We start from the raw sequence: 23,909 nt of genomic DNA, 5'->3' as shown, positions 1-23,909 counted from the left end.
TTCCAAACCCCAACAACAACAACAAGGGGGGAAAAAACAAACCCAGGGGAGAAAAAAACAGGGGAAAAAAAAAAACAACCCCCAAAAAACAAACAATCTACACACATGCTACGCTGTAAAAATGCAGTTAACACTATGGGGAAGAAGGCTGTGGGTTGCTGAGATGGTCTTTGAAGAATAAGCAGTATCCATCTGCACTCCCTTCTCCCCAGCCCACCCATCCCATCCCCAGTGACAGTCCTTCATGGAAGGGGCTTTGCTTCCTCTCCCACAAGCTGCTGAATGGGCAGCTTGGAAACAAACACCCCCAATTCCACCCCCACCAGCATCCCCAGGAACTCCCTTGCCCTGTTTCTTTTTCTCCCCCCCACCCACCCTCCCACCCTCCTCCCTTCCCCAAAATGAGCCGGGCTGGTTTGAATCTGTACACACAGCATGAAGCTGTGGGAAGCAGTTAAAAGCAGCTGCAGGGCACAGAAACCATACTGGTCTCTTCAAAGGACATCGTCTCCAGCCATCTCTACGCTCCCAACCAAGCAGAGCTGCGTTTCTCTCCCTCTTGCTCAAACCCACAGTTCAGATCTTTATCCAAAGGCTGGCCAGAGCAGGTGCTGGGGGTTAGTTCTTGTCCTCTTTCTTGTCATCGTCCTCTGAGGGGTAGGAATGCCATGTCAGTCTCTCCTCGTAGAAGGAGATCACCACCTGGGGGCACTTGATGTTGGCTTCCTTGGCAGGGACCAGGTCAGCCTCGTCAGAGTTCTTCCTACAGGGCAGAGGAGAGAGGTGTTAAGTTAGAGGCTGCCAGAGGGAGGTGGAAGAGATGGAGCCCGGAGGGTAAAAGCTGAATAAATCCAGAAATGGAACGTAAACAGAGTGTGCAAAGTGAGGGGGGTGCAGCAGCCCCTGTCCTGAGTGGCTGGGGAGCAGGGACAGGCAGCCTGGGGGCTCAGGGGGCAAAATTCAGGCCTGAGTGCAGCTCTGCTCTGTCAGGGATGGGGAGAGAAGCTGAAGGGAGCTGCATCCCTGTCCCCAGCCACTCTGCACGCCGAGAGGCTGCGAAACCCACCGGGTCCCACACCTGCACCTGACTGGTTTGGCTCCCAGCTGCACCAGTGGCAGACCCTGTGTCGCTGCAGCCGAAGGGGACACGCTCACGGCTCTCCTCTGGGTGCAGCCTTCCAAAAAACAAGTGTCCCACACCGTGCCCCTCTCTGTCCCCAAGCTCACACCTGCTGGGGGGGGGAGGACACCTTAAGAGCCACACCATCCCCAAGGGCCCTACCTGCTGGGGTCACATCCACGTTAGCCTCGGCGCAGAGGGTCACCTCAGGCAGCAGGGCCATCGCCAGAGATGTCATATGCCAGGTAGCAGGGACTCCCCAGGCGCAGGTCCTTCCCTCTCTGGCACAGAATAAGTGAAGAAGTGACAGACACAAAGACACACTCACCACTTCATCAGGAACATGAGCTCCCCACTGGAGTCTGTGGCACCGATGATCCGCTCCGGCTCGAAGCCCCGGGCGAAGCCTCGCGGTTTCTCCGACTGCAAAGAGACAAGTTGGCTACTTGGAGCATCACAGGGTGACAGCTACAGCCACAGCTGCAGCTCTGGCCACCCAGACACGCTGGTGGCTGTTCAGAAAGGCTCTGTGCATCAGGCACATGGACTGGAATGGCTGAGGCTGGTGGGAAGCTGGGACGTGGCTCTGGCGCTGGGAAGGTGCAGCAGAGCACTGACAGCCTCAAGCTGGAGCACAGGGAGTTCTGCACCAACATGGGGAAGAACTTCATGGTGAGGGAGCCCTGGGACAGGCTGCCCAGGGGGTGTGGAGTCTCCTTCTCTGGAGAGATTCCAGCCCTGTCTGGACACCGACCTGTGTGCCCTGTCCTAGGGACCCTGCCTGGGCAGGGGGTTGGACTAGATGGTATCTTGAGATCCTTTCCAACCCTTATAACTCTCTGAGTCTGTGAATCTGCTCATGCTGCAAGCAGAGGACCTGATTTCCAAGGCCCTGCTGGTCAAACTCTCATACTGGCCAAGATCCAGCAGCTCCTGGGATGAAAACCAGACTGCAGAGCCTTTTACCATCCCCTTTCCCAAGCAGCTACGAGCACCCTGAGCTCTCTGCTCCACCTCATTCCCCCTCCTGAAGGAGCAATAGGCAACCACCGCCTCCTGTTTCACCCCCAGCGTGGCTCTGGAGCTCTGTACCTTTTTGGTTGAAGAACCAGCTTTTCCATTTAGTGCTGGAACTGGCTCTGGACTGAGGAAGAGGCCTGGCTGAGACAACAGCTCACGCCTCCCTCCTCCGAAAGCGACAGCTATGAGCAAGAGTTTACCCTCCACGGAGGAGACCAGCATGACCGCGGGCTTGGAGCGTGGCTGCTCCAGCTGCCAGACACCCTGCCAAGCCAAGCCCAGGGGTGAGCAGACAGAAACAGCACCCTGCCTCACCTCCTCCTTCTTCTTCTTTGGTTTGCTCTCCTCCCCTTTGTCCTCCGTGTCGGACTCGGCTTTGCGTTTGCTCCCCTCCGACTTCTCGCTCTCGTGCGCGGTTTTCTGGGACTGCAGGAACTCTGCAATGAGGTCTGGGCAGTCCAGGTTCTCCTCTGGCTCCCATGTGTTATCTTCACTGCAAAGGCAGACAGGCAGCAGCTTAAGTTTTACTCACAGGCAGCTGAGAAAAGCCCCTGACGCCCAGAGGTGCTGGGAGAAGCAGCGGTCTGGGTGCGGGCGTCCTCGCCCCGCGACACAGGATGCTGCTCTGATGCCTGCACCTGGGGCAGTTATTTCTCCCCTCAGCAGAGAAAGGCAATTCCTTTCCTCCAGCTGCTCATTTCACACTGGGTCAGAGAGGGGGAAGCCTCCCCAGGGCACCTCACAGCCTCACAAAGGTGACCTGCTCACCGTGGCTGCGCTCCCGGCGCCCCGATCAGAGCTCGAGGCATCCAGCACCGCTGGGCTTTACCACCCTTGGCCTGTCAGCCCCGTTTCACAGAGCTGCAGGGACACTGAGCCACCTGCCCAGAGGCTTTGGGAGCCAAAGGCAGCAGAGACACCCATGCCAGAGCCGCCCAGCACCCACCAGCAGGAAGACACTCACTCTGAGAAGCCTTTCCACTTCAGCAGGTATTCCACTTTGCCCTTTACCACTCGCCGGTCCAGGACCTTCTCCACCACATACTCCTCCTCCTCTTCCTCTAAAACCTCTTCCACTTTCTTCTTGTTCTGTTTTTTTCCCATTGTGCTGGCCAGCTTTTCAGCTTATGGGGCGACGCTGCTGCAAGGGGAGAGAGAGACCCACAGGCAGGTCAAGGTCAGGTTTGACTTGGCCAGGCAGTGAGCATCCTGGACAGGCAAAGGGCAGGGGTGCTGCAGGAGAAGAGGGGTGCACACCAAGCAGGGAACACACCAAGAGGTGGACCAGGAGGGTCCTGCCAGCTGAAAAGGCAAAGGGGACTCTCCAAAGGGAGCTGCTGTGTTTACACGAAGCCTTTTTGACACAGAGTTTGGCCCTTTTGTCCCCCCAGCACCTTAGTTCACCAATTCTGCCTGATTCCACCCATTCTTCGCCCCTGTTTTCACCTCACCCTGTCTCAACCGCGCTGCTCCCACCAGAAATGAAGCAGCACCCTCCATCTGCTGCCCCCCACCTTGTCCTTCCAGTCCCAAGTCCTCCCCTGACCCATCCTCTCCCCATGTGTGTGTCCCCTCCTTTGCTGACCTGCCCTCCAGCTCAGCCCAACCCTGCCCTGGGCAGCACCTGCAAAGCCCCACAGCAGCAGGAGGCAGCCAGCACCCTGCTGCTGCTATTAACTCTGAGTTAATAAAGAGTTAATCCAAGTTAAACCCAAGTCACAGCCCCTGACAGGGAGCTCCCCACGTTGCTTTCCCTGCTGGTTCATGGATACACCCCTGGGAATATTTATCCCACTCACCAACCCAGAAAATATTGGGGTTTTTATATTTTTTTCCTTCCTGCTCAACGTCCAGAGCTGTTCAGACAGTCAAGGAATTCCTGCAGATGTACCCAGAGCTTGGTGGGATGAGGCAGGAGCGATGCAGAGCTGGGAGGAACTCCCTGGCCTGGCACAGCCCAAGGCCACCTGCCCTAAATGCTGCAGCACAGGGGGTGCTGGGGCACCCCTCGGTGCTGGCTGGGGAGAGGGGTGAGTGCAGAGGAGCAGCAGCCCTGCCAACGGGGCCAGGCGCTTCCCCCAGGCTGAAATGAAACACCTCAGAGAGCCAAAAACCACAGAGGGGCCCCTGCTTCCCCATCAAGCCCCAGCTCAGACCAGTAACAGCTCCGCAGCCGGGCAGCTCTGGGGTCGGAGCCTCTCCTGGGGGGGATTGCTGTCCCCCTCATCCCTGCTGGGGGGAAGGGGTTCTGCTAAAAACAAACCCCCTCTCAGTCCTCAGACACCTTCCCCAGCTCCTTCTTGGCTGGTCCCAGCCCCACAGACAAGATCCTGAGCCCCACACAGCCCCTGAGCCCCCACATATGGGGTGGGGTGGGGGGTTTTGCTCTCCTTAGGTTGAGGAGCCCTCTGGTATCCTGAGCTCCCCAGCAGCCAGCAACACCCTGCACTGACTTAGATGGACCAAGGGGGCAGGAGGTACCAAACCTCCCCCCATCTCTTCTCCACATCCAGCAGCTGCCCCATCCCAGGGAGCTGCTGGCAACCCAGACCTCCAAAAAACAACCCCAAGCCCCCACCTCAGCCTGCCCAAAGCCCACCCTGCTGAGCTGCACCCCAGGAGCTTTCACAGCCTCAGCACCCAGGAATACTCAAGGGGTTTTTTTTTATTATTCCAGGAAAAAGCTGGATTTGCTGCCAAGGGCAGTGAGTGGTGAGCAGGTCAGACATCACCTGCCTGGAGACTCCCAGTTTTGCCACTCAGGTCATCTTGAATTGTGCCAAAGTAACTTCAGCTGGCCAAAGCTGGGGAAATTGGGGCTGGTTTCCCCAAATTAGAACCCTGCAGGTTCGTGCTGGGGGAAGGAGGTGTCAGGGTGCTGCAGTCTCAGCTCTCAGGGTACAAGTTCCCTTTGCACAAGGTCTCCTTCACAGGAGAAGGCTCCAAACCAGACCCTGCAACGCTCAGGTGATGGACCCACCAGTTCAGACCAGCAGAGGCTGGGAGAGAGGTGGTGCAGCTCCAGGTCACCCCATCTCTGCTGCTGCCTCACAGAGAGGGCTCAGGGGCAGCTGAGGAGCAGGGAGAAGCACAGAGGGGTGAAGCAGGACTTTGCTTGGCCAGTGCTGGACCAGTGTGGTTACACTTTGGACCCTGGGATGGCCCCACCGCTGCCAGCCCGGCCCTGGGGGAGGGGCTGTGCTGTCTGAGCTGAGGGACAGACAGACAGACAGACAGACACCTTCCCTTCACAGCCCAGCCAGGGACAAGGGAAGAGTTTGTTCTGCTACAGCACAGGCTGGGCTGGGGAGGTGGGGGGGATGGGATCATAGAATCTGGGCTGGGAGGGACCCCAAGGGTCCCAGAGCTCCAACCCCCTGCCACAGGCAGGGACACCAACCTCCAGCCCCGGAGCTACACAAGGTTGCCCAGGGCCCCAGCCAACCTGGCCTTGGACACCCCCAGGGACGGGGCACCCACCCCCTCTCTGGGCAGCCCCTTCCAGCCCCTCACCACTCTCTCTGTACAGAACTTCCCCCCAATCTCTCCTCTCCCCCTTCCCTCCTCCAGCTTCACCCCAGCCCCTTGTCCTGCCAGTCTCTGCCCTTTAACAAGCTGATTCCCCTCCTGTTCCTGGGGTCCCTTCAGGGATGGGGATGTTCCCACAGACCCACAGCACATCCTCATGGATCCTTTATTCAAAGCCAGAGGATCCCCCCCAGCCCCACAAGGATGAAGTTTTCTTGCCCTATTCATTGGGGGGGGGGGGATAAAATAATAACAACAACAACAATAATGATGATAATAATAATAATAGCAGCAAACAACAACCACCCAACAACCTGGAGACAGCTCACTGAAACAAAGCCATAGAGAAGGACATGTGGAGGGGCTTTCCCCCTCCTCAGCTCCACACCAGTAGGATCTTTAACCAGAGGGCAGCCAGAGAGGCTCCCAGAGGCACCCAGAGAGGCTCCAGGCTGCAACACACCAGTGTGACGCCCCCAACCCTCCCTGAGCAGGACCCAGCGCTGCAGCAGGACACACACATCGTGTTTCCAGCCTGGAATTCTTCAGGCAGTTCCTTCCTTCCTTCCTCCCTCCCTCCATCCTCCTCCTCCATCGGGGCTGGAGCTGAGCGTGGCACAGCAGAAGAGGTTCCCAAGCAGGTGCTGTGGCAGCTCTGACTGCAGCCAGCAAAATCCTTCCCCCCCTCCACCCCAAAACCAGCTCAGAGGGGTGAGACTCTGGGCTGCCCCTCCCTCAGGGGGGACTTCAGCTGCAGCCAGGAGGATTGGAGCTGGAAGGGCTCTGGGCATGGCCTGGAGATGGACTCATTGGTAAGGCTCCTGAGGATGCTCAGCTGGATCTCCAGCCCCTGGAGCAGCTTCCTGAGGCAGCAGCTGGAGCAGAGTGTAAAGGCAGAGCCAGGGGGGAGCTCGAGGGGAGCTGCTCAGCTGGAGGTGATGGGAGGGACTGGGAGGGAAGGGGAACAGGGAGAGGCAAGAGAAGCATCACTGCAGGACCATGGCTGCACTGTGCTGGGCAGGGCAGGGGCAGAGCCAAGGCCAGGAGCACCTGGAGAGGGAGCTCAGCAAGGGGAGGGACAACTACACCAAGGGGAGGGCTGGAGAGCACCCACACCCCCAGCATGGGGCAGGCAGCGTCCCCTGAGCCCCCAGAGCCCGGGTCCTGTCAGCAGACATCTCCCTGTTTCTGCTATTTACACCCCAGAGTACCACCATCACCCCCTCACATGGTACTTACACCCCAGAGTACCACCATCACCCCCTCACACAGCATTTACACCCCAGAGTACCACCATCACCCCCTCACATGGTACTTACACACCAGAGTACCCCCCCCCCCAGTATTTACACCTCACAGTACCACCATCACCCCCTCACATGGTATTTACACCCCAGAGTACCACCATCACCCCCTCACATGGTACTTACACCCCAGAGTAAAACCATCACCCCCTCACACAGCATTTACACCCCAGAGTACCACCATCACCCCTCACATGGTACTTACACCCCAGAGTACCACCATCACCCCCTCACATGGTACTTACACCCCAGAGTACCACCATCACCCCCTCACATGGTACTTACACCCCAGAGTACCACCATCACCCCCTCACATGGTATTTACACCCCAGAGTACCACCATCACCCCCTCACATGGTACTTACACCCCAGAGTACCACCATCACCCCCTCACACAGTATTTACACCCCAGAGTACCACCATCACCCCTCACATGGTACTTACACCCCAGAGTACCACCATCACCCCTTCACACAGCATTTACACCCCAGAGTACCACCATCACCCCTTCATATGGTATTTACACCCCAGAGTACCCCCCCCCCCCAGTATTTACACCTCACAGTACCACCATCACCCCCTCACATGGTATTTACACCCCAGAGTACCACCACCACCCCCTCACAGAGAGCTGCTCTGCCCCAGGGCTCTGGAGCTGGCTGCTCCCAGGCTGGCACCCCATCCCCTCCCATCCCATCCCATCCCATCCCATCCCCATCCCCATCCCCATCCCCATCCCCATCCCATCCCCATCCCCATCCCATCCCCATCCCCATCCCCACCCCTGGGGTGCAGCCCCTGGGCAGGGACACCCCTCCCCAAGGCAGAAGGGTGCTGCAGGGTGGGGGGAGCACGGCCAAGCCTGACCTCTGCTGCTACCCAGGGTGCAGCAGGGAGAGGAGCTGCTGCACTGCAGCCACAGCAGCAGCCCAGAGGCACAGAGGGACTTTGGTGTGTCTCCTGTGTGTCCTTCCCCCCCAAAAAACAACCCCTGGGGGGGTTAAACTCAGCCAGGGGCTTGATCTGCAGAGCATCCCAGCTGCTCCCCACCCCCTCCAGCTCAGGGATGGGGCAGAGTGACTGGGAACACCCAAACCCTCCCATTTCAGTCCTGCAGAGCAACCCACAGGCACCCAGAGCTGGTGTCTGAGGGTGGGGGGAAGGGGCTGAAGCATCCCTGGCCTGTTTGGGGTGACAGTGCAGGGGAGGCTTGTGCCAGCTCTGCTCCCCCAGCTCCAGAGCTCTGACACCCCTTTGGCTCCCAGTCCCTGCTCAGAACCAAGCAGGTTCATGTTGCCTGGGTGGGTTTTTGGGGAGGGGGGGATTTTGCCTGGGTGGGTTTTTGGGGGGGAGGGGGGATTTTGCCTGGGTGGGTTTTTGGGGAGGGGGGATTTTGCCTGGGTGGGTTTTTGGGGAGGGGGGATTTTGCCTGGGTGGGTTTTTGGGGAGGGGGGATTTTGCCTGGGTGGGTTTTTGGGGAGGGGGGATTTTGCCTGGGTGGGTTTTTGGGGAGGGGGGGATTTTGCCTGGGTGGGTTTTTGGGGAGGGGGGGATTTTGCCTGGGTGGGTTTTTGGGGGGGAGGGGGGGATTTTGCCTGGGTGGGTTTTTGGGGGGGAGGGGGGATTTTGCCTGGGTGGGTTTTTGGGGAGGGGGGATTTTGCCTGGGTGGGTTTTTGGGGAGGGGGGATTTTGCCTGGGTGGGTTTTTGGGGAGGGGGGGATTTTGCCTGGGTGGGTTTTTGGGGAGGGGGGGATTTTGCCTGGGTGGGTTTTTGGGGGGGGACACAGCAGACAACTCTGATTATGTTCCCAGGAGCAGCCTCACCTCTGTCAAACCTGGAGCCAGACCAGCCCGTGCTGAGAGGGATCTCAGCCACAGCCTGTTCCCCAAAGCTCAGCTGTGATTTTCCACACTCAGAGTGTGGAAAAGGTGGGGAAATACCCCCCAAAAAATAAAATCAAAATCAGATTTCAACTTCAGGATGGGTCTGTGGCACCACTCCCCATGTGGACTTGCTGCTCCCCACCTCAGGCTGGGGGCAGAGCCCTTTGTGAGGAGGGGAGTGGAACAGGGAGGGACTGAAAGAGTAACTTGGTCTGCAGCTAAGAGGGAAAGGACCCAGGACACACCTCAGCCACTTGAAAACGAATTCAAACCCTGGTGAGAGGCCCTGAGGAAAAGAGACCCAGCACCAAGGTGTGTGCAAAAGCTGGAGGAGCAGGAGGGAGCAGCAGGTCAGAGCCAAGAAGGTGCTGAGATCTCCTGGGTAGCAGCACCCAGGTAGGGAAACCACCTCCAGCCAGACACAAACACCCCCCTCCCCATCCCCTCCTGCTTTGGGGGGCTGAGGTAACCCCACTCTCTGGTGCCCAGCACTGATCTTCTCAGTAGGAAGCTGAACAAAGAGCAGCCCAAGGATCAAAACACGGGGACCCAGAGGTTTAACGTGGGGCAGGGACCAGTCCCCTCCGCTGCATCCTAAAGGATGAACAGTTGAGCTCGGCTTTAGTGAGCCTGAAACTGAAAACATTTCCTCCTCCTGCCTTCCTCAGGCTTGGCTGGGATCACTTATCTCTTCAAGGACTGAGGAGCACGCCAAGTTTATTCCCTGCATGCCAGGGAAAGGCAGCAGGCATCCCTCTCCCTCTCTCTCTCTTTTGAAGTGGGCACAGGGATGTTAAATCCTCCCCTCTCCAAACCAGCAGCAAACAGCTCTGGAAAGTTGTGGAGTGAAAGCTCAAACCTTCCAGGGGAGCCCCAGACCTAAAGGGAAACGCCACAACCTTCGTGCTGAGCCACATCACTTCCAGTGGAAATCCAGAGCCCATGAGAATGCAGCTCTGGGCTGAGGACAAGCAGACATGGAGCAGCAGGAATGCTGCCTTCCCGCTGGAAAAACACAGAACCTGGGGGGAGAAACCCTGTCAGGGAGCTGGGGATCTCATCCTGCCACGGCACAGCCAGCTTCTGGGCTCCTCTGGGTCTGAAAACTCCCTCAGCAGAGCAGGGATTTGTGTTCTCCTGCTCCCCTCTGGATAAGGAGCTGTTGTCCCAAGCGCTGCAGGATTCCTGCTGCACCACCTCCCTCCCCACAAGCAGCCCCTTCCCCTGCCAGCCTTCATCCCCAGGGATGGAGTGACTGTGTTTGGGGTGGGGTGGGGGGGGATTCCCCCCTGGGAGCTGCCCCTCACCTGGCTCTCCCTGCATCTCCCTGGTGCTGGGGTGTGAGGGGGCAGCATCCTCACCCAGGGTCTCAAGAGCTCCCAGGGAACCACAGGGTCCCAAACCCTATGGGGACCCCCACTCCAAACTTACCCCCTGGGAACACCTTTCCCCTCTCACACAGTCAAGGGGGTTTCACTTCCCCTTTTTGATTCCCCCTCCCCAAGTCAGTAAAATCCCTCCCAGAGAGAGCCTGGGATTGTTCAGCCAGAAAAGCCCCTTTACACTTGGCTCTCTGTGCTCCAGAGGAGATGCCCCATCTCTGGGACCCCCACTCAGCTCCCCCCTCCCCCCAATACTCCCCACACAAACTCAGGCTGCTCTCCAGTCCCTGGGGAAGTTGTTCCCCCCCCCCCACTGTCACCCCCCTCCCCAGGGCAGCTCCACATCTGCCACCCACCCAGCCAAGCTTCACCACCTTGTCAGGAGACACCAATCCCACCCTGGCTCCATCACCTTCCCTTCTCCCCCCTCTCCAACGCTTTCCAACTCCCATTCCAAGCCCAACTTGGCTCCTCCAGCTCACAACCCCCCCACCCACCCACCCACCCAGCACAGGGTACCCCAGCCCTGCTGGGGGAGGGGGGGGGGGGGGCTGCCCCGACACCCACCCCACGCTGAGGCTGAGCAGGGTCTGAACCCAGCACAGCTCCTGCTGCGTCTCCCCCACTCCCCCTCCCCAGCACAGCCCAGGCAGCCCCTGGGAAGCTCTGCCCCTGGCTCCTGGGGTCCCCCCCCGACCCCTCCCCGGGCAGCCGTCCCGCTCCCAGCGCTCCCGCAGCCTGTGGAGCCGCTTCCCGCTCATTCTCCCCGCCAAAAGCTGACACTGCTGCCCCGCTGCCTCCCAGAGCCCCAGCTCCCCTCCTCCTCCAGCCGCCCCCCTTCCCTGGAGCTCCCCCCCCCCCTTCCCTCAGCCCAGGGGTTCCATCAACGGGCCTTAAACCACCGCTCCCCCCCCCAAACACCGACCCCTCTCCAGCCTCTCCCCTCCCAAACGATGCTTACAGGGTGGGTACCCCCAGCCCAGCCCCAGCCCCCCCAGCCCCTCTGTCTGCAGCAGCCCCTTCCCAGCCCCCCCCCCCTCCAGGCGCATCTCTCCCCCCTGCCCGATGACACCCCCATCCCCACCCAGCCCCCAGCAGACCCTCCAGGCTCAGCTTTGTCCCCCTCCCCAAAATCCAGCTCTCCCCCCCACTCCTTTGTGGGGAGGGGCACAACCCTGCTGGCACCCCAACCCTTACCCTATAACGCCCCCAACCCCCCCCCCTCACTAAGAGCCCCGTCCCAGCACCCCTCCGCTAACCCCTCACCCCCCCCTCCAGCATCCCACCCCCCCCCACACCACCCTTAACGTCACCAGCAGCCCCCCCAGCGCCATCCCCCTCCCCAGTAACGCCCAGTCGTGTGTGTCCCCCCCAGCATCACCCCCCCCAGCATCACACCCCCCCCAGCACCACAACCCCCCCCAGCACCACAACACCCCCCCCAGCACCACGACCCCCCTCAGAGCACCACGACCCCCCCAGTACCACGACCCCCCCCCAGCATCACGACCCCCCCCAGCACCACGACCCCTCCCCAGCATCACGACCCCCCCCAGCACCACGACACCCCCCCCAGCACCACGACCCCCCCCAGCACCACGACCCCTCCCCAGCATCACGACCCCCCCCAGCACCACGACCCCTCCCCAGCACCACAAACCCCCCCCCAGCACCACGACCCCCCCCAGCACCACGACCCCTCCCCAGCACCACGACCCCCCCCAGCACCACGACCCCCCCCAGCACCACGACCCCCCTCAAGCACCACGACCCCCTCCCCAGCACCACGACCCCCCCCAGCACCACAAACCCCCCCAGCACCACGACACCCCCCCCAGCACCACGACCCCCCCCCAGCACCACAAACCCCCCCCCAGCACCACGACGCCCCCAGCACCACGACCCCTCCCCAGCACCACGACCCCCCCCAGCACCACGACCCCCCCCAGCACCACGACCCCCCCCCAGCACCACGACCCCCCCCTTAACATCACCAGCAGCCCCCCCCGCCATCCCCCTCCCCAGTAACGCCCAGTCCCCCCCCATCATCACCCCCCCCCATCATCACACCGCCCCCCCCCATCTCCCCTCACACCCCCCCCCGCCCCGCCCCCCCATCTCCCCTCACGCCCCCCCCCCCTCGACCCCCGCTCACCTTGCACAGCCCCGCCGAAGGTTGCCGAGGGGAAGGGGCCTGCGGGGGCGCGGGGGCGGCGGGCGGGGCGGGTCGGGTGGCGCCGCGGGCCTGGCCGCGCTCCGTCCGCCTCCCTCGAACAAAAGGAGCCCGGGCAGCCCCAGTGCCCGCCGCACGCACTGCGCCTGCGCCGCGACCCGCGCCCCCCCTCCCCGCTCCCCTCCGCCTCCCGCCGCGGGGCATCTTGGGAAACGTAGTCCTCCAGCGCCGGGAGACGGGGGTGCCTCTCGCCGCGGGGCGCCCCGGGAGTTGTAGTTCTTCCCCTTCAGCTGCCGCCGCGCGTTTGCCTCCCTTCCCCCGCCATGAAGCCTTTTCCCCGCAGGTCCCGGCGCGCTGTCCCGCTGAAGGCCGCGCCGTGGCAACGCGGGGCGCGGCGGGGCTGCTGGGAGAGGCCACCCGCAGCTGCCGGGCCCGGAGGCCGCGTTACGCCCGGTGTGAGGGGGGGACTACAGCTCCCAGCATGCCCCGCGCAGGAAGAGGCCGCGCCGCCTTCGCTATAAAGCGGCCGCGCCGCTGCGGCGCTTAAAGGGGCCGCGGCCTGCGAGAGGAGGTGAGGGGGCTGCGGGGCGCGGTGCGGCCGCCGGGGGGGCTGGGGAGGGGGTTCCTGGGGCGGTTGCGGCCAGGCCTTGGCTTGGGCCGCTCGGCCTATGGGCCGGGCCGGGCCTTATCCCCCTCCCCGCGCTGCGGCCTCTCCCCGCGGGGCTGGGCCCGGCCCCTCGGAGCGGGGGGGCGGCGGGCGGGGGGCTGGCGGGGGCCGCCCCTTCCCCTGGCAGCCGGGATGGGGACGGGGGGGTCCGGCCCGGCCCGGCCCGGCCTGGCCCTGGGGAGCCCTTTCCCCCCCTGGAAACCCCTCCGCGGGCAGCTCTGCCCCAGCACGACGGGCACAAGTTGGGACAGAAGGGGCTCCCCCCCCCCTCCCCACCCCGGTTTTCCCGCTCTGGGAGGTTTCTCTCCGGATACGGGGGGTCTCGCCCGGCTGGACCCCCCCCGTGAGCAGCGGGGATGGGCGGGAAGCCTCGGCCTGCCTGGGGCTGGGTAGAGAGGGGGGCTGGGCTGAGCTTATCGCCGCTTAGGGAAGGGTCCGGAGGGGTAGAGGCCGCGCTAAGGGCGCCCCTGAGCCAGCGAGGCCGGTAGAAGATAAGGAGGTGAGAGAGAAAAGCCAACACTTTCCCTCTCGGCAGGCCTGAGGGAGCCAATCCCACCCTGCAGCCACGCCTCTGGCTCCTCAGAACACCCAGCCAGGCTCATCCCAGGCGGGTGGAAGTCCTGAGGCTCCAGCAGCCTGGATGTGGGGCCGTGGTTCCTGCCCGGCCTCCACCTCTCTGTGGCCTCCTGGCTGGAGGAGGCTGGAAAGGTGAGCCCTGGAAAGGCCGGGATGCAAAGTGCAGGCAGGCTGAATCAAACCCCAACCTCCTGGGCTGAGGCACCAGCCCTGAGGGAGGGTTTGGTGTGGCTGGTTAAAGCCACCTCCAGGCTGCCTGCTCCACCGGCCTTAAGTTGATTTATCAAGTTAAGATCAATTAGCTCCAAATAAAGCTTAAATAAGACGATGCCTTTCTCAGCACAACCCAGGAGTAAAGTGTAGGGAAGAGATGCTCAGGCTCTCTGTTTAGTTCTCCTCCCAGCCCATCCTCCTCCTCCTCCTTGCTGGCTGCAAGGATGGTTCTCTAACCACCTCCCCCTCCTGGGTCTCTGCTCTTTGGAGCACCCTTCTGGTGGCTGGGGAATGAAATGCCTCTTCCTGGCAGCCCTCTGCTCTTCCATTAGGCAATCCCTGAGCCTCTTGCCTTTTCCCCTCCTGCATTTTTAATCTCTGCAGGGCTGTTAGGCAGCGAGAGGAGCTCTAAAAGCAACGGGAGGGCAGCAGCGATCCCCCCCTGGGGAAGCCAGGGAATGTTAATGGTCAAGTTCTGCTGCTGAACTGGTTCTGGCTGGGAGCCCCCAGCACCAGGGGATGGAGCTGCCCTGTTGCTGTGCTGAGCCAAGTGACTCATGTCACATTTGGCTCCCTCTCTCCTGTCCCAGGGGGGAAGAATCATGTGTGCTGAGGCTTGGGCTTGGCTTTGGGTTGGGGTTTGGGGTTTATTTTGTTCCCAGTAGGTTCCCCTCCCCCTTCCAGCTCAAATTGGAAACAGCAGCTGCCAGACCCAACGCTCAGTTACTCAGAGACACCTTGGGGTGAGCCTGGCTCTCTCTCCATCCATCCCAAACCCCTCCTCTGCTCTCTGGGACAGCTGGAGTCTTGCAGAAAGTACCTGCAAACCAGTAGAGCCAGCTCTGTAAAGCCTGGCTTGTGGCTCAGCCCCTCCCCTTGTCCCAGCTAAAATTAGCTCTGCCTTCAGAAGAGCTTTGCCCTGCCTCTGAGGGGATAAATAAAGGCTGGTTCTCCAGAGCTGCCCAGCACTTGGCAGCAGCTCTCCTGGCCTAAAAGGCAAAGCTCCAGGAATGGGGAGCAGGTGAAGGGCTGCTTTGCCTCTGCCATCAGGCAGCCAGGTCCTGAGCTGCTGCTGCTTCACCCCAGAGGTCCCAAAAACAAACAATCCAGGGGAGGTGACACCAGGACACGGGACAGGCTGAGGCTTCCAGCTCCCCCTGATGAGTGCTCCTGGCCTGTGTGTGCACAGTGTGTCTGGGGGTGTGTCTGAGAGGGTTCCACTGCCTGGAATGGGTGTTTGTTGGGGGTGTAGGGGGGGTTTCTTGGTGTCTCCCCCTCCCTCCAAGCCCTGGCACTGTGTTGGTGCACAGGGCAGGGGTTGATGGTGGAGCAAATTAGCTGGAGTGGTGCAGCAGGACCTGGGAGGGGGGTGGGAATGTGCTCAGGGGGCAGCTGAGCTGGGAAAGTTTTGGGGTGGGTGGGGGGTATCAGGCACCTCTGTGGCTCCCTGAGGTGGGTGGGGGGCACCAGGCACCTCTGTGGCTCCCTGGGGTGGGTGGGGGGCACCAGGCACCTCTGTGGCTCCCTGGGGTGGGTGGGGGGCACCAGGCACCTCTGTGGCTCCCTGGGGTGGGTGGGGGGCACCAGGCACCTCTGTGGCTCCCTGAGGTGGGTGGGGGGCACCAGGCACCTCTGTGGCTCCTTGAGGTGGGTGGGGGGCACCAGGCACCTCTGTGGCTCCCTGGGGTGGGTGGGGGGCACCAGGCACCTCTGTGGCTCCCCAAAGCTCGTCAGACCCCCCCACCCTGGGCTCTCCCTGGCAGAAGGGGGGGTTAGGGGGGGGTCCAAGGGAGAGGGGTCCCAGTGCAGACATGAAACCTGCCTGGGTGGGGGGATGGAGGTGGTGAGTTTCCTGCTGACTTGTGAGGAACAGCCTGTCCCACCCTTGGGTGCTGCTGGGGAACGGGTGGGATCCAGGCAGGAGGAGAGCAGGATCCCTCTGGAGAGGGGCAGGGGGATCCCAGTGTGGGCTGGCTGCTTCTGCTGCTGGGGCAGCCCAGCTGGGCTCGAACTGGGCAGGGGAGGAGACCTGTAGGAGGAGGAAACTGGGATAAAACCCAGCTTTTCTTCCCAGCTGCACCAGCTCCTCAGGCATTTCAGTGCCAACCTGCCCGTGCTGGGCTCTGGCACCCTGTCTCCCTCCTGGGTGGCTGGTTGTGGCTTTGCAGGAGCAAACCTGGGGTCTTGGTGCTGTGTGAGGAGGAGCCTGTTCCTGGATAATGGGAGTTACACTGGGGGAAAAGCTCCCCTGGGGCTGTGTCTGACTCCCCCAGACACCCCCTGTTACCAGCCCAGGAGCTGTGGGAGAGGAGAGGGAGAGGAGAGAAGAGGCACTCAGCAGGAACATCCCATCCTGGGAGCCCTGCTCCCCTCTGCCTGTGATCTGGGGGTCTCAGGGTGCTCTCCCAGAAGGATTTGGGATCCCTGTCAGGCAGGGGTGACCCAGAGATGAGCTGTGAAGGGAAGAGGTGCTGCAGGCTCTGTGTCTGGTCATGACACACCCCAGTGAGAGCCCAAGGGGCCACCTTGCCTCAGCAGCACCTGGGGGAGGAAGGCTGGATGCTCCCTCTCCCCTGCAGAGTCAGACCCATCCTCTTCCTCTCACAGCAGCCACGGGGAGAGGCTTGAGGAGGGGCAGGTGGGTGTGGGGGCTGGAGGGGTGAGACACAGAGGTGTGATGAGCCTGGGTGGGGGTGCAGAGAACGTGGGAGACTGGTCCTGTCTCACTGGATCCCTTTCTTTCCTCTGTACAGATGTTTCCCACTGGGCTCTGGCTCTAGGATGTTGGAGGACAGAGAGGAGGTAAGACCCTTTCTCATGTGGGTGCTGTGCCTGGGCAGCTCTGGGGCTGGGGGTCTGGGCTGAGTGTTGTGCTGAGGGAGGGGAGAGGTGCTGAATGTGGGGTGGGGGGGGTGTCTCTGGGGGCAGGGAGGGGGTGTCTGTGGGGGCAGGGAGGGGGTCTCTGGGGGCAGGGGGAGGGGGTCTCTAGGGGAGGGGGTCTCTGGGGGCAGGGGGAGGGGGTCTCTGGGGGAGGGGGTCTCTGGGGGCAGGGAGGGGGGGTCTCTGGGGGCAGGGGGTGTCTCTGGGGGCAGGGAGGGGGTCTCTGGGGGCAGGGGGGAGTCTCTGGGGGCAGGGAGGGGGTCTCTGGGGGCAGGGGGGAGTCTCTGGGGGCAGGGAGGGGGGTCTCTGGGGATGGGGGGAATGTCTCGGGGCAGGGGGAGGGGGTCTCTGGGGGCAGGGGGGGGGTCTCTGGGGATGGGGGGAATGTCTCTGGGGGCAGGGGGGGTCTCTATGGGCAGGGAGGGGGGTCTCTGGGGGCAGGGGGGGTGTCTCTGGGGGCAGGGGGGGTGTCTGTGGGGCAGAGCTGAGGGTTGCTGGTGACAGGGAGGGGAAGGGCTGCTGCTGGGGCCGGGTGTCTGGACAAGCTGGACCTACCCCTGGGCGCTGCCCCCGTGCCCTGGGGCGGGGGGGTGCTGGTGTGGGGTGCTGGGTGCTGCTCCCTGGGCTCAGGCAGTGTCGGTGCCCCAGGAGCTGACCACGGTGCGCGTGCAGGACCCCCGGGTGCAGAACGAGGGCTCCTGGAGCTCCTACGTGGATTACAAAATCTTCCTCCACGTGAGTGGGGGCTGAGGGGAGGGGGGGGGTGTGGGGGGGTGTGTGAGCTGCAGAGCTCAGCCCTGCCTGCCTCTGCTGAGCAGGGCTGGAAGGAACCACGAAGGGGGGAACCCCCTCAGCAGCCCACCCCCCACTCTGAGCTGTCTCTGAGTGGGGCTGAGACCAACTTCTGCGCCCTGCTCAGGTGTTCTGGGGGCCTTCAGCCCCCTCCCCAAAGCCTTCTGCTTCCAGGGGAGCCTCAGGGGGGGTGTGTGGGGGAGATCCTGCCCTCCTCTGCCTTGCTGTGCCTCAGTCCCAGGGGCTGTTCTCTCCCTGCAGACCAACAGCAAGGCCTTTACTGCCAAGACCTCATGCGTGCGGCGCCGGTACCGGGAGTTCGTGTGGCTGAAGAGGCAGCTCCAGAAGAATGCTGGCTTGGTGTGAGTGTGCCTGGGGCTCCCTCCTTACCCCTCCCACAGCCAGACCCTCGTCCCCATTGCCCTGGGAGACACACAGGAACTCCAAACAGATGTGGGTAGAACCCCCCCTGACATGAACATGGGGTCCCCCAGCTCCAGCTGTGCACACAGTGGGGTCCCCAAGCTCCAGCTCCCCATGAAGTGGGGGTCCCCAAGCTCCAGCTCCCTACAAAGTGGGGTCCCCGAGCTCCAGCTGCCCACCAAGGGGGGTCCCCCAGCTCCAGCTGCCCACCAAGGGGGGTCCCCCAGCTCCAGCTGCCCACCAAGGGGGGACCCCCAGCTCCAGCTGCCCACCAAGGGGGGTCCCTGAGCTCCAGCTGCCCACCAAGGGGGGTCCCTGAGCTCCAGCTGCCCACCAAGGGGGGTCCCCCAGCTCCAGCTCCCCACCAAGGGGGGTCCTCCAGCTCCAGCTCCCCACCAAGTGGGGTCCCCAAGCTCCAGCTCCCCACAAAGTGGGGTCCCCCAGCTCCAGCTCCCTACAAAGTGGGGTCCCCCAGCTCCAGCTCCCCACGAAGCGGGGTCCCCCAGCTCCAGCTCCCTACAAAGTGGGGTCTCCCAGCTCCAGCTGCCCACAAGGTGGGATCCCAGGTGCCCTGGCCCTGACCTGCTGCCTGTGCTCTGTCCCTGCAGGCCTGTCCCAGAGCTGCCGGGGAAATCCCCCTTCTTCGCGGGCAGCACGGATGAGTTCATCGAGAGGCGGAGACAGGGGCTGCAGCAGTTCCTGGAGAAGTGAGTAGAGCCTCTCTGAGGGCTGGAGGGACAGGACAACGCTGCTCTGCTCTGGCTCAGAAGGTGCTGGCTGGGATGGCAGGAGGGGGCTGTGGAGCTGTTGGGGTGGGGCAGGGCTGGGTGCTGCCCTGTGCTCCTGCCTCACCCCCCCTCCTCTCTCCTCCCAGGGTGGTGCAGAACGTGGTCCTGCTCTCCGACAGCCGCCTGCACCTCTTCCTGCAGAGCCAGCTCTCTGTCCCTGAGATAGAGGCCTGTGTGCAGGGCCAGGGCTCGCAGACAGTGGCAGAAGCCATCCTGCACTACGCCATGTCCAACTGTGGCTGGGTGCAGGAGGAGGAGACCCGCCCCACGCTGCTGCCTGGAGGGGACCTGCACGGCAGGTGAGGGGGGAAGGGGAAGGGAAGGACCAGCACGGGCAGCCCCCAGCTCCCTCTCTGTGCCTGGAGCTCCCCACTTGCTGCCTGGAGCTCCCCTTGTCAGTGCTTGTAGCTGTGATGTAAGAGGAGATGCCTGGCTTTCTAGAGACCCCCAGTGCCTTCCAGTTGCCTTGCCTGAGACCCCCAGTGCCTTCCAGGTTCCTTGCCTGAGACCCCCAGTGCCTTCCAGGTTCCTTGCCAGAGACCCCCAGTGCCTTCCAGGTTCCTTGCCTGAGACCCCCCCCAATGCCTTCCAGGTTCCTTGCCTGAGACCCCCAGTGCCTTCCAGTTGCCTTGCCAGAGACCCCCAGTGCTTTCCAGTTTCCCTGCCAGAGACCCCCAGTGCTTTCCAGTTTCCCTGCCAGAGACCCCCAGTGCTTTCCAGTTTCCCTGCCAGAGACCCCCAGTGCCTTCCAGGTTCCTTGCCTGAGACCCCCAGTGCCTTCCAGTTTCCCTGCCAGAGACCCCCAGTGCCTTCCAGTTTCCCTGCCAGAGACCCCCAGTGCCTTCCAGTTTCCTTGTCCCATCCTTGCTGTGTTTTTCTGAGGGGAGTGCAGCTGAGCACACGTTGCCCTGTCCAGGCAGCATTCCTGGGGTCAGGCAGCAGGGCTGGTGGCCTCCTGTTCCACCCTTGGGGCTGCAGTGAGGGTGACCTGTCCTGGCTGAGGCTTAGCAGACAAGAGCTGGAAAGTCTCAGAACTTAAGCTGAGATTTACAAAGGTCTTTGCCTGCTTCCCTCCCTTAATCTCAGGGGAGTGAGGAGCCTTTGGAGGCTTTCAAAGCTCAGGCTCTCTGTGCCTTGCCTTCGTCCTCACAGTGTGAGTTCTGCAGCTCCTCCTGCCTGTCAGAGCTCCAGAGCGCTTGCTGCCTGCTGGGGAGTTCACTGGGCCCCTCCATGGGGGGTGGCTGCCCCCTCCCCACAGCCAGCTGGGGGTTGGGAGCTGCTGCAGCTGCCTGCAAGAAGCTGACCAAGCACAGGCATCACCTGCCTGCTTCAGCCCAGCACCAGGCACAGGGGTCCCTGGGTCAGCTCACTGCCAGCCCTGGCAGAGATGCTCAGCGTCCCCCTGCCCCTTGGAGAGGCACCTGGTGCCCCTGCCCTGTGTTCATCTTGGCTCTCAAACACCAGGAAGGAAAGAGGCACCTGGACTCAGGGAGACCCCTTTTTAAATGGGCCCCCCCTGGCTTCAGGAGGGGGTCTGGGGGGGGTGCAGCAGTGCAGGGTCGATGTGCAGGCAGGTGGGGCCTTGGGGGGGGGGGGGCAGCACCGGCTGCCTCTTGCTCGAGGTGGTTCTCCCCACCCCCCCCCCTTTCCCAGGCAGCTCCCCCCCCCCTTTCCTAGGCAGTCCCCCCCCCCCCTTTCCCAGGCAGCTCCCCCCCCCTTTCCCAGGCAGCTCCCCCCCCCCTTTCCTAGGCAGTCCCCCCCCCCCCTTTCCCAGGCAGCTCCCCCCCCCTTTCCCAGGCAGCTCCCCCCCCCCTTTCCTAGGCAGTTCCCCCCCCCCCTTTCCTAGGCAGTTCCCCCCCCCCTTTCCTAGGCAGTTCCCCCCCCCCCTTTCCCAGGCAGCTCCCCCCCCCCTTTCCTAGGCAGTTCCCCCCCCCCCTTTCCTAGGCAGTTCCCCCCCCCCTTTCCTAGGCAGTTCCCCCCCCCTTTTCCTAGGCAGTTCCCCCCCCCTTTCCTAGGCAGTTCCCCCCCCCCTTTCCTAGGCAGTTCCCCCCCCCTTTCCTAGGCAGCTCCCCCCCCCCTATTTCCCAGGCGATTCCCCCCCTCCCCGTGCCGGCTCGGGCTGTGCTGGGCTGGGCTGTGCTGGGCTGGGCTGGGCTGAGCTGGGCTGGGCTGTGCTGGGCTGGGCTGGGCGGCCGCCGGTCCCGGCAGAGCAGCAGCGGCTCTAAGCGCTGCCCCGCGGTGCCGCAGACTCGGACACACGGACACCGCGGGCACCGCGTCCCCCCCGGGCCCTTCTCCCCCCTGACCCGCTCCCCGTCTGTCTCCGCAGCTGTGCCGGGCTGGGCAGCCCGCAGGGCTCCTCCCTGGAGACCTTCCCGTACTGGAGCGACTTCGGCACGGAGGATGCGCGCTCGGGCAGCCCGGACGAGCCCGCTGAGCCCTTGGGCCGGCGGCGGGAGAGGCACTGAGGACCCTGCCCTGCCCTGCAGCCCTCGCTGGGAAGAGGGGGGGTCGCTGCGGAGCTGCCCAGAGGGATGCCCAGGCTGGCGGGGCTGGGGCGGTACTGGGAGCGTGGCCTTGCGCTGGGCTCTGCGGTGTCCGGGGCTCCCTCCCTGCTGGCTCCTGATGTCCCTGATGTCCAGGGCAGGGTGTTCGTACCGCTCCTCTCCCTCTCTCCGGAGCAGAGCTGTTCCTGCAGCCTCTGTTTGCTGTTCCCATGGCCTTTGCTCGCTCTGGAGCAGCAGTGGGGGCTGCTCACGGTGCCAGCAGGGTCCTGCATTCCTGGCACGTCCCCAGCCTGGGGCTGATGCCAGTGTGGGGGAGGAAGGCTTTTCCTTAGCAGAGCTGGGGCTGCCCACAGCCTGGTGGGTCCCTGTATGTGTCCCCCCCACCCCCAAATTCCCCTCCATGCTGCAGGAGGGGGAGGCTGCGTTCCCCTGCCAGCAGCCACACTCTGCAGCTCCTGGGGAGGGTGGGCTCAGCCTCACAGAGCCGAAACCCACGGGTGGGGTGCAGGTACCACGTCCACACCTCCTGGCACAGCTCTGCCCCCCGGGCTGCCCACAGCTGGGCTGAGCAGTGAGGAGCTTCCCAGGGAGTCGGGGTGGGGGAAAGGCAGAAGCAGGGGTGGGGGGGACACAGTTTGTCTCCCCTGCCCCTTTGATGCTCCTTCCTCACGCCCCCATTGCCCTGCACGGGGTGGGAATTGGGGTCCTCACAGCTGGGATCTTGTTTGCTCAGAGAAAAGGAGCACGGAGCTGGCTCAGCGTTGGGGGTCCAGCAGCAGCTGGGCTCTGGGTGCTGCTCCTGGTGCTCTCCTCCTGCACGTTTCCCTCCCACCCTCAGCACTGGGGAAGGCAGAGCCAACGTGCTCGGACTTGAAATAAAACTCGAGGAGAGGAGACTCACTGGCTGTTGGCAACGTGTGTCCTGGCTGCGTGGGCGCAGGGAGCTGAGCTGAGGCCGGGCTGAGTGCAGCTGGGTGGCTTTAAGGAGAGGGGGGGGTCACTGCACTGCACCCCCTCCCTGGGGGGCTGGAGCTGCTGCAAACATCGGGGCTCACTCTGCCCCGGGCAGGGGGGAGGGCTGCAGGGCTGCCAGGGGGTGCTGGGACCAACCCCTGGGGGTGGTGGCAGGGCTTGGGGGGTCCCACCTTGACCCCCTCACCAAGGGATTTGTGGGGCTGGGCTGTGGAGCTGGGGGAGTGGGGGGGTCTCAGCCCCCCCCACGGGGTTGGGGGGGGACAGGCTGCACCGTGGGGAGGGGGAGAGTGTTGGGAACCTGTCGAGTCGCATCCAGAATGTCAGGAGAAGTTCACGGCGCAGGGTGGCAGCTGCCGGCGCGGGGAGAGCCGCGGCCATTGGCTGCCCCCCTCATGCATATTCAAACATATTCATGAGTGTGCGGCTCCAAATGGCGCAGCTGTGAGGCCAGCTGCGCCCACGGACCCGATCCTGCACCCAGGGACCCGATCCTGCACCCAGGGACCCCCCAATCCTGCACCCAGGGACCTGCTTCTGCACCCACGGACCCAATCCTGCACCCAGGGACCCCCCAATCCTGCACCCAGGGACCTGCTTCTGCACCCACGGACCCAATCCTGCACCCAGGGACCCCCCAATCCTGCGCCCAGGGACCCGATCCTGCACCCAGGGACCCAGTCCTGCACCCAGGGACCTGCTTCTGCACCCAGGGACTCAGTCCTGCACCCAGGGACCCAATCCTGCACCCAGGGACCCCCCAATCCTGCACCCAGGGACCCAGTCCTGCACCCAGGGACCCCCCAATCCTGCACCCAGGGACCCAATCCTGCACCCAGGGACCTGCTTCTGCACCCACAGACCCCCCAATCCTGCACCCAGGGACCCCCCAATCCTGCACCCAGGGACCCCCCAATCCTGCACCCAGGGACCCAATCCTGCACCCAGGGACCCCCCAATCCTGCACCCAGGGACCTGCTTCTGCACCCAGAGACCCAATCCTGCACCCAGGGACCTGCTTCTGCACCCACAGACCCAATTCTCCACCCATGGACCCAATCCTGCCCCTAGGGACCCACTTCTGCACCCACAGACCTAATTCTCCACCCACGGACCCACTTCTGCACCCACAGACCCAATTCTGCACCCACAGACCCAATCCTGGGCCTAGGGACCCAATCCTGCACCCACAGACCCAATCCTGAGCCTAGGGACCCACTTCTGCACCCAGGGACCCCGCGTGGCCCCTGCGCAGCCTCCCGCGGGTGCCTCATCCCGGGTCCAGGGGCCGGATCCTGCCCCAGCAGCTGGTGCTGCACCTTATGGGATACTGGGAGCCGTGCTGGGACTTGTGTCTCTGTGGGGCTGCTGGAGCCAGGGCTCTGTGTGTGTGTCCCCCCTCCCCCCAGCCTGTGCCTCCCCCCAGGGTCCCATGGTGCCCCCCCCCTTTCCCCCCCCCTCTCCCCGGGGGTGCAGCCGGCTCCTGGCTGCATTTCACAGCCAGGCAGGGATTATTTTTAGTGGTGTTGATGAGCTTTGCAAAGCGGTGGGGAAAACAGTGACTCAGAGGCAGCCCCGGGCAGGGGGAGCTGAGCATCACTGCCCGCCCCCCCCCCCACCCCCAGACTGGGGAGAGGGTCCCGCTCTGGGGGTACTGTGTGGGGCTGGGGGTGATGATG

At 63.3% G+C, this 23,909-nt stretch overlaps 2 protein-coding genes across 3 annotated transcripts; one reads left to right on the top strand and one right to left on the bottom strand.

Annotated features, from left to right (window-relative positions):
• Window positions 1-422: 422 nt before the first annotated feature.
• Window positions 423-12,529, bottom strand: CBX1 (chromobox 1). Its single transcript, XM_084275541.1, has 5 exons — window positions 12,395-12,529; window positions 3,105-3,281; window positions 2,456-2,633; window positions 1,449-1,543; window positions 423-763 (listed from the first exon to the last, which is right to left on the bottom strand). Exons 2-5 carry the CDS (start codon window positions 3,242-3,244, stop codon window positions 619-621), a joined length of 558 nt encoding a protein of 185 aa, XP_084131667.1. The 5' UTR covers window positions 3,245-3,281; window positions 12,395-12,529; the 3' UTR covers window positions 423-618.
• Window positions 12,530-12,973: 444 nt separating this feature from the next.
• Window positions 12,974-22,147, top strand: SNX11 (sorting nexin 11). Of its 2 annotated transcripts, none has more exons than XM_084275615.1 (7): window positions 12,974-12,983; window positions 16,622-16,670; window positions 17,397-17,483; window positions 17,802-17,902; window positions 18,572-18,670; window positions 18,838-19,050; window positions 21,081-22,147. In XM_084275615.1, exons 2-7 carry the CDS (start codon window positions 16,650-16,652, stop codon window positions 21,217-21,219), a joined length of 660 nt encoding a protein of 219 aa, XP_084131741.1. In that variant the 5' UTR covers window positions 12,974-12,983; window positions 16,622-16,649; the 3' UTR covers window positions 21,220-22,147. The 2 variants fall into 2 exon arrangements, with proteins under 2 accessions (XP_084131741.1, XP_084131740.1); XM_084275614.1 differs by lacking the exon at window positions 12,974-12,983 and adding an exon at window positions 14,880-14,926.
• The last annotated feature ends 1,762 nt before the right edge of the window (window positions 22,148-23,909 follow it).

This window comes from Gallinula chloropus (genome assembly GCF_964237585.1).
Source record: "Gallinula chloropus genome assembly, chromosome: 26".
In the NCBI taxonomy this organism is placed as follows: domain Eukaryota; kingdom Metazoa; phylum Chordata; class Aves; order Gruiformes; family Rallidae; genus Gallinula; species Gallinula chloropus.
The sequence above is the reverse complement of the archived record's forward strand: the minus strand, read 5'-3'. Positions and strand labels throughout refer to the sequence as shown.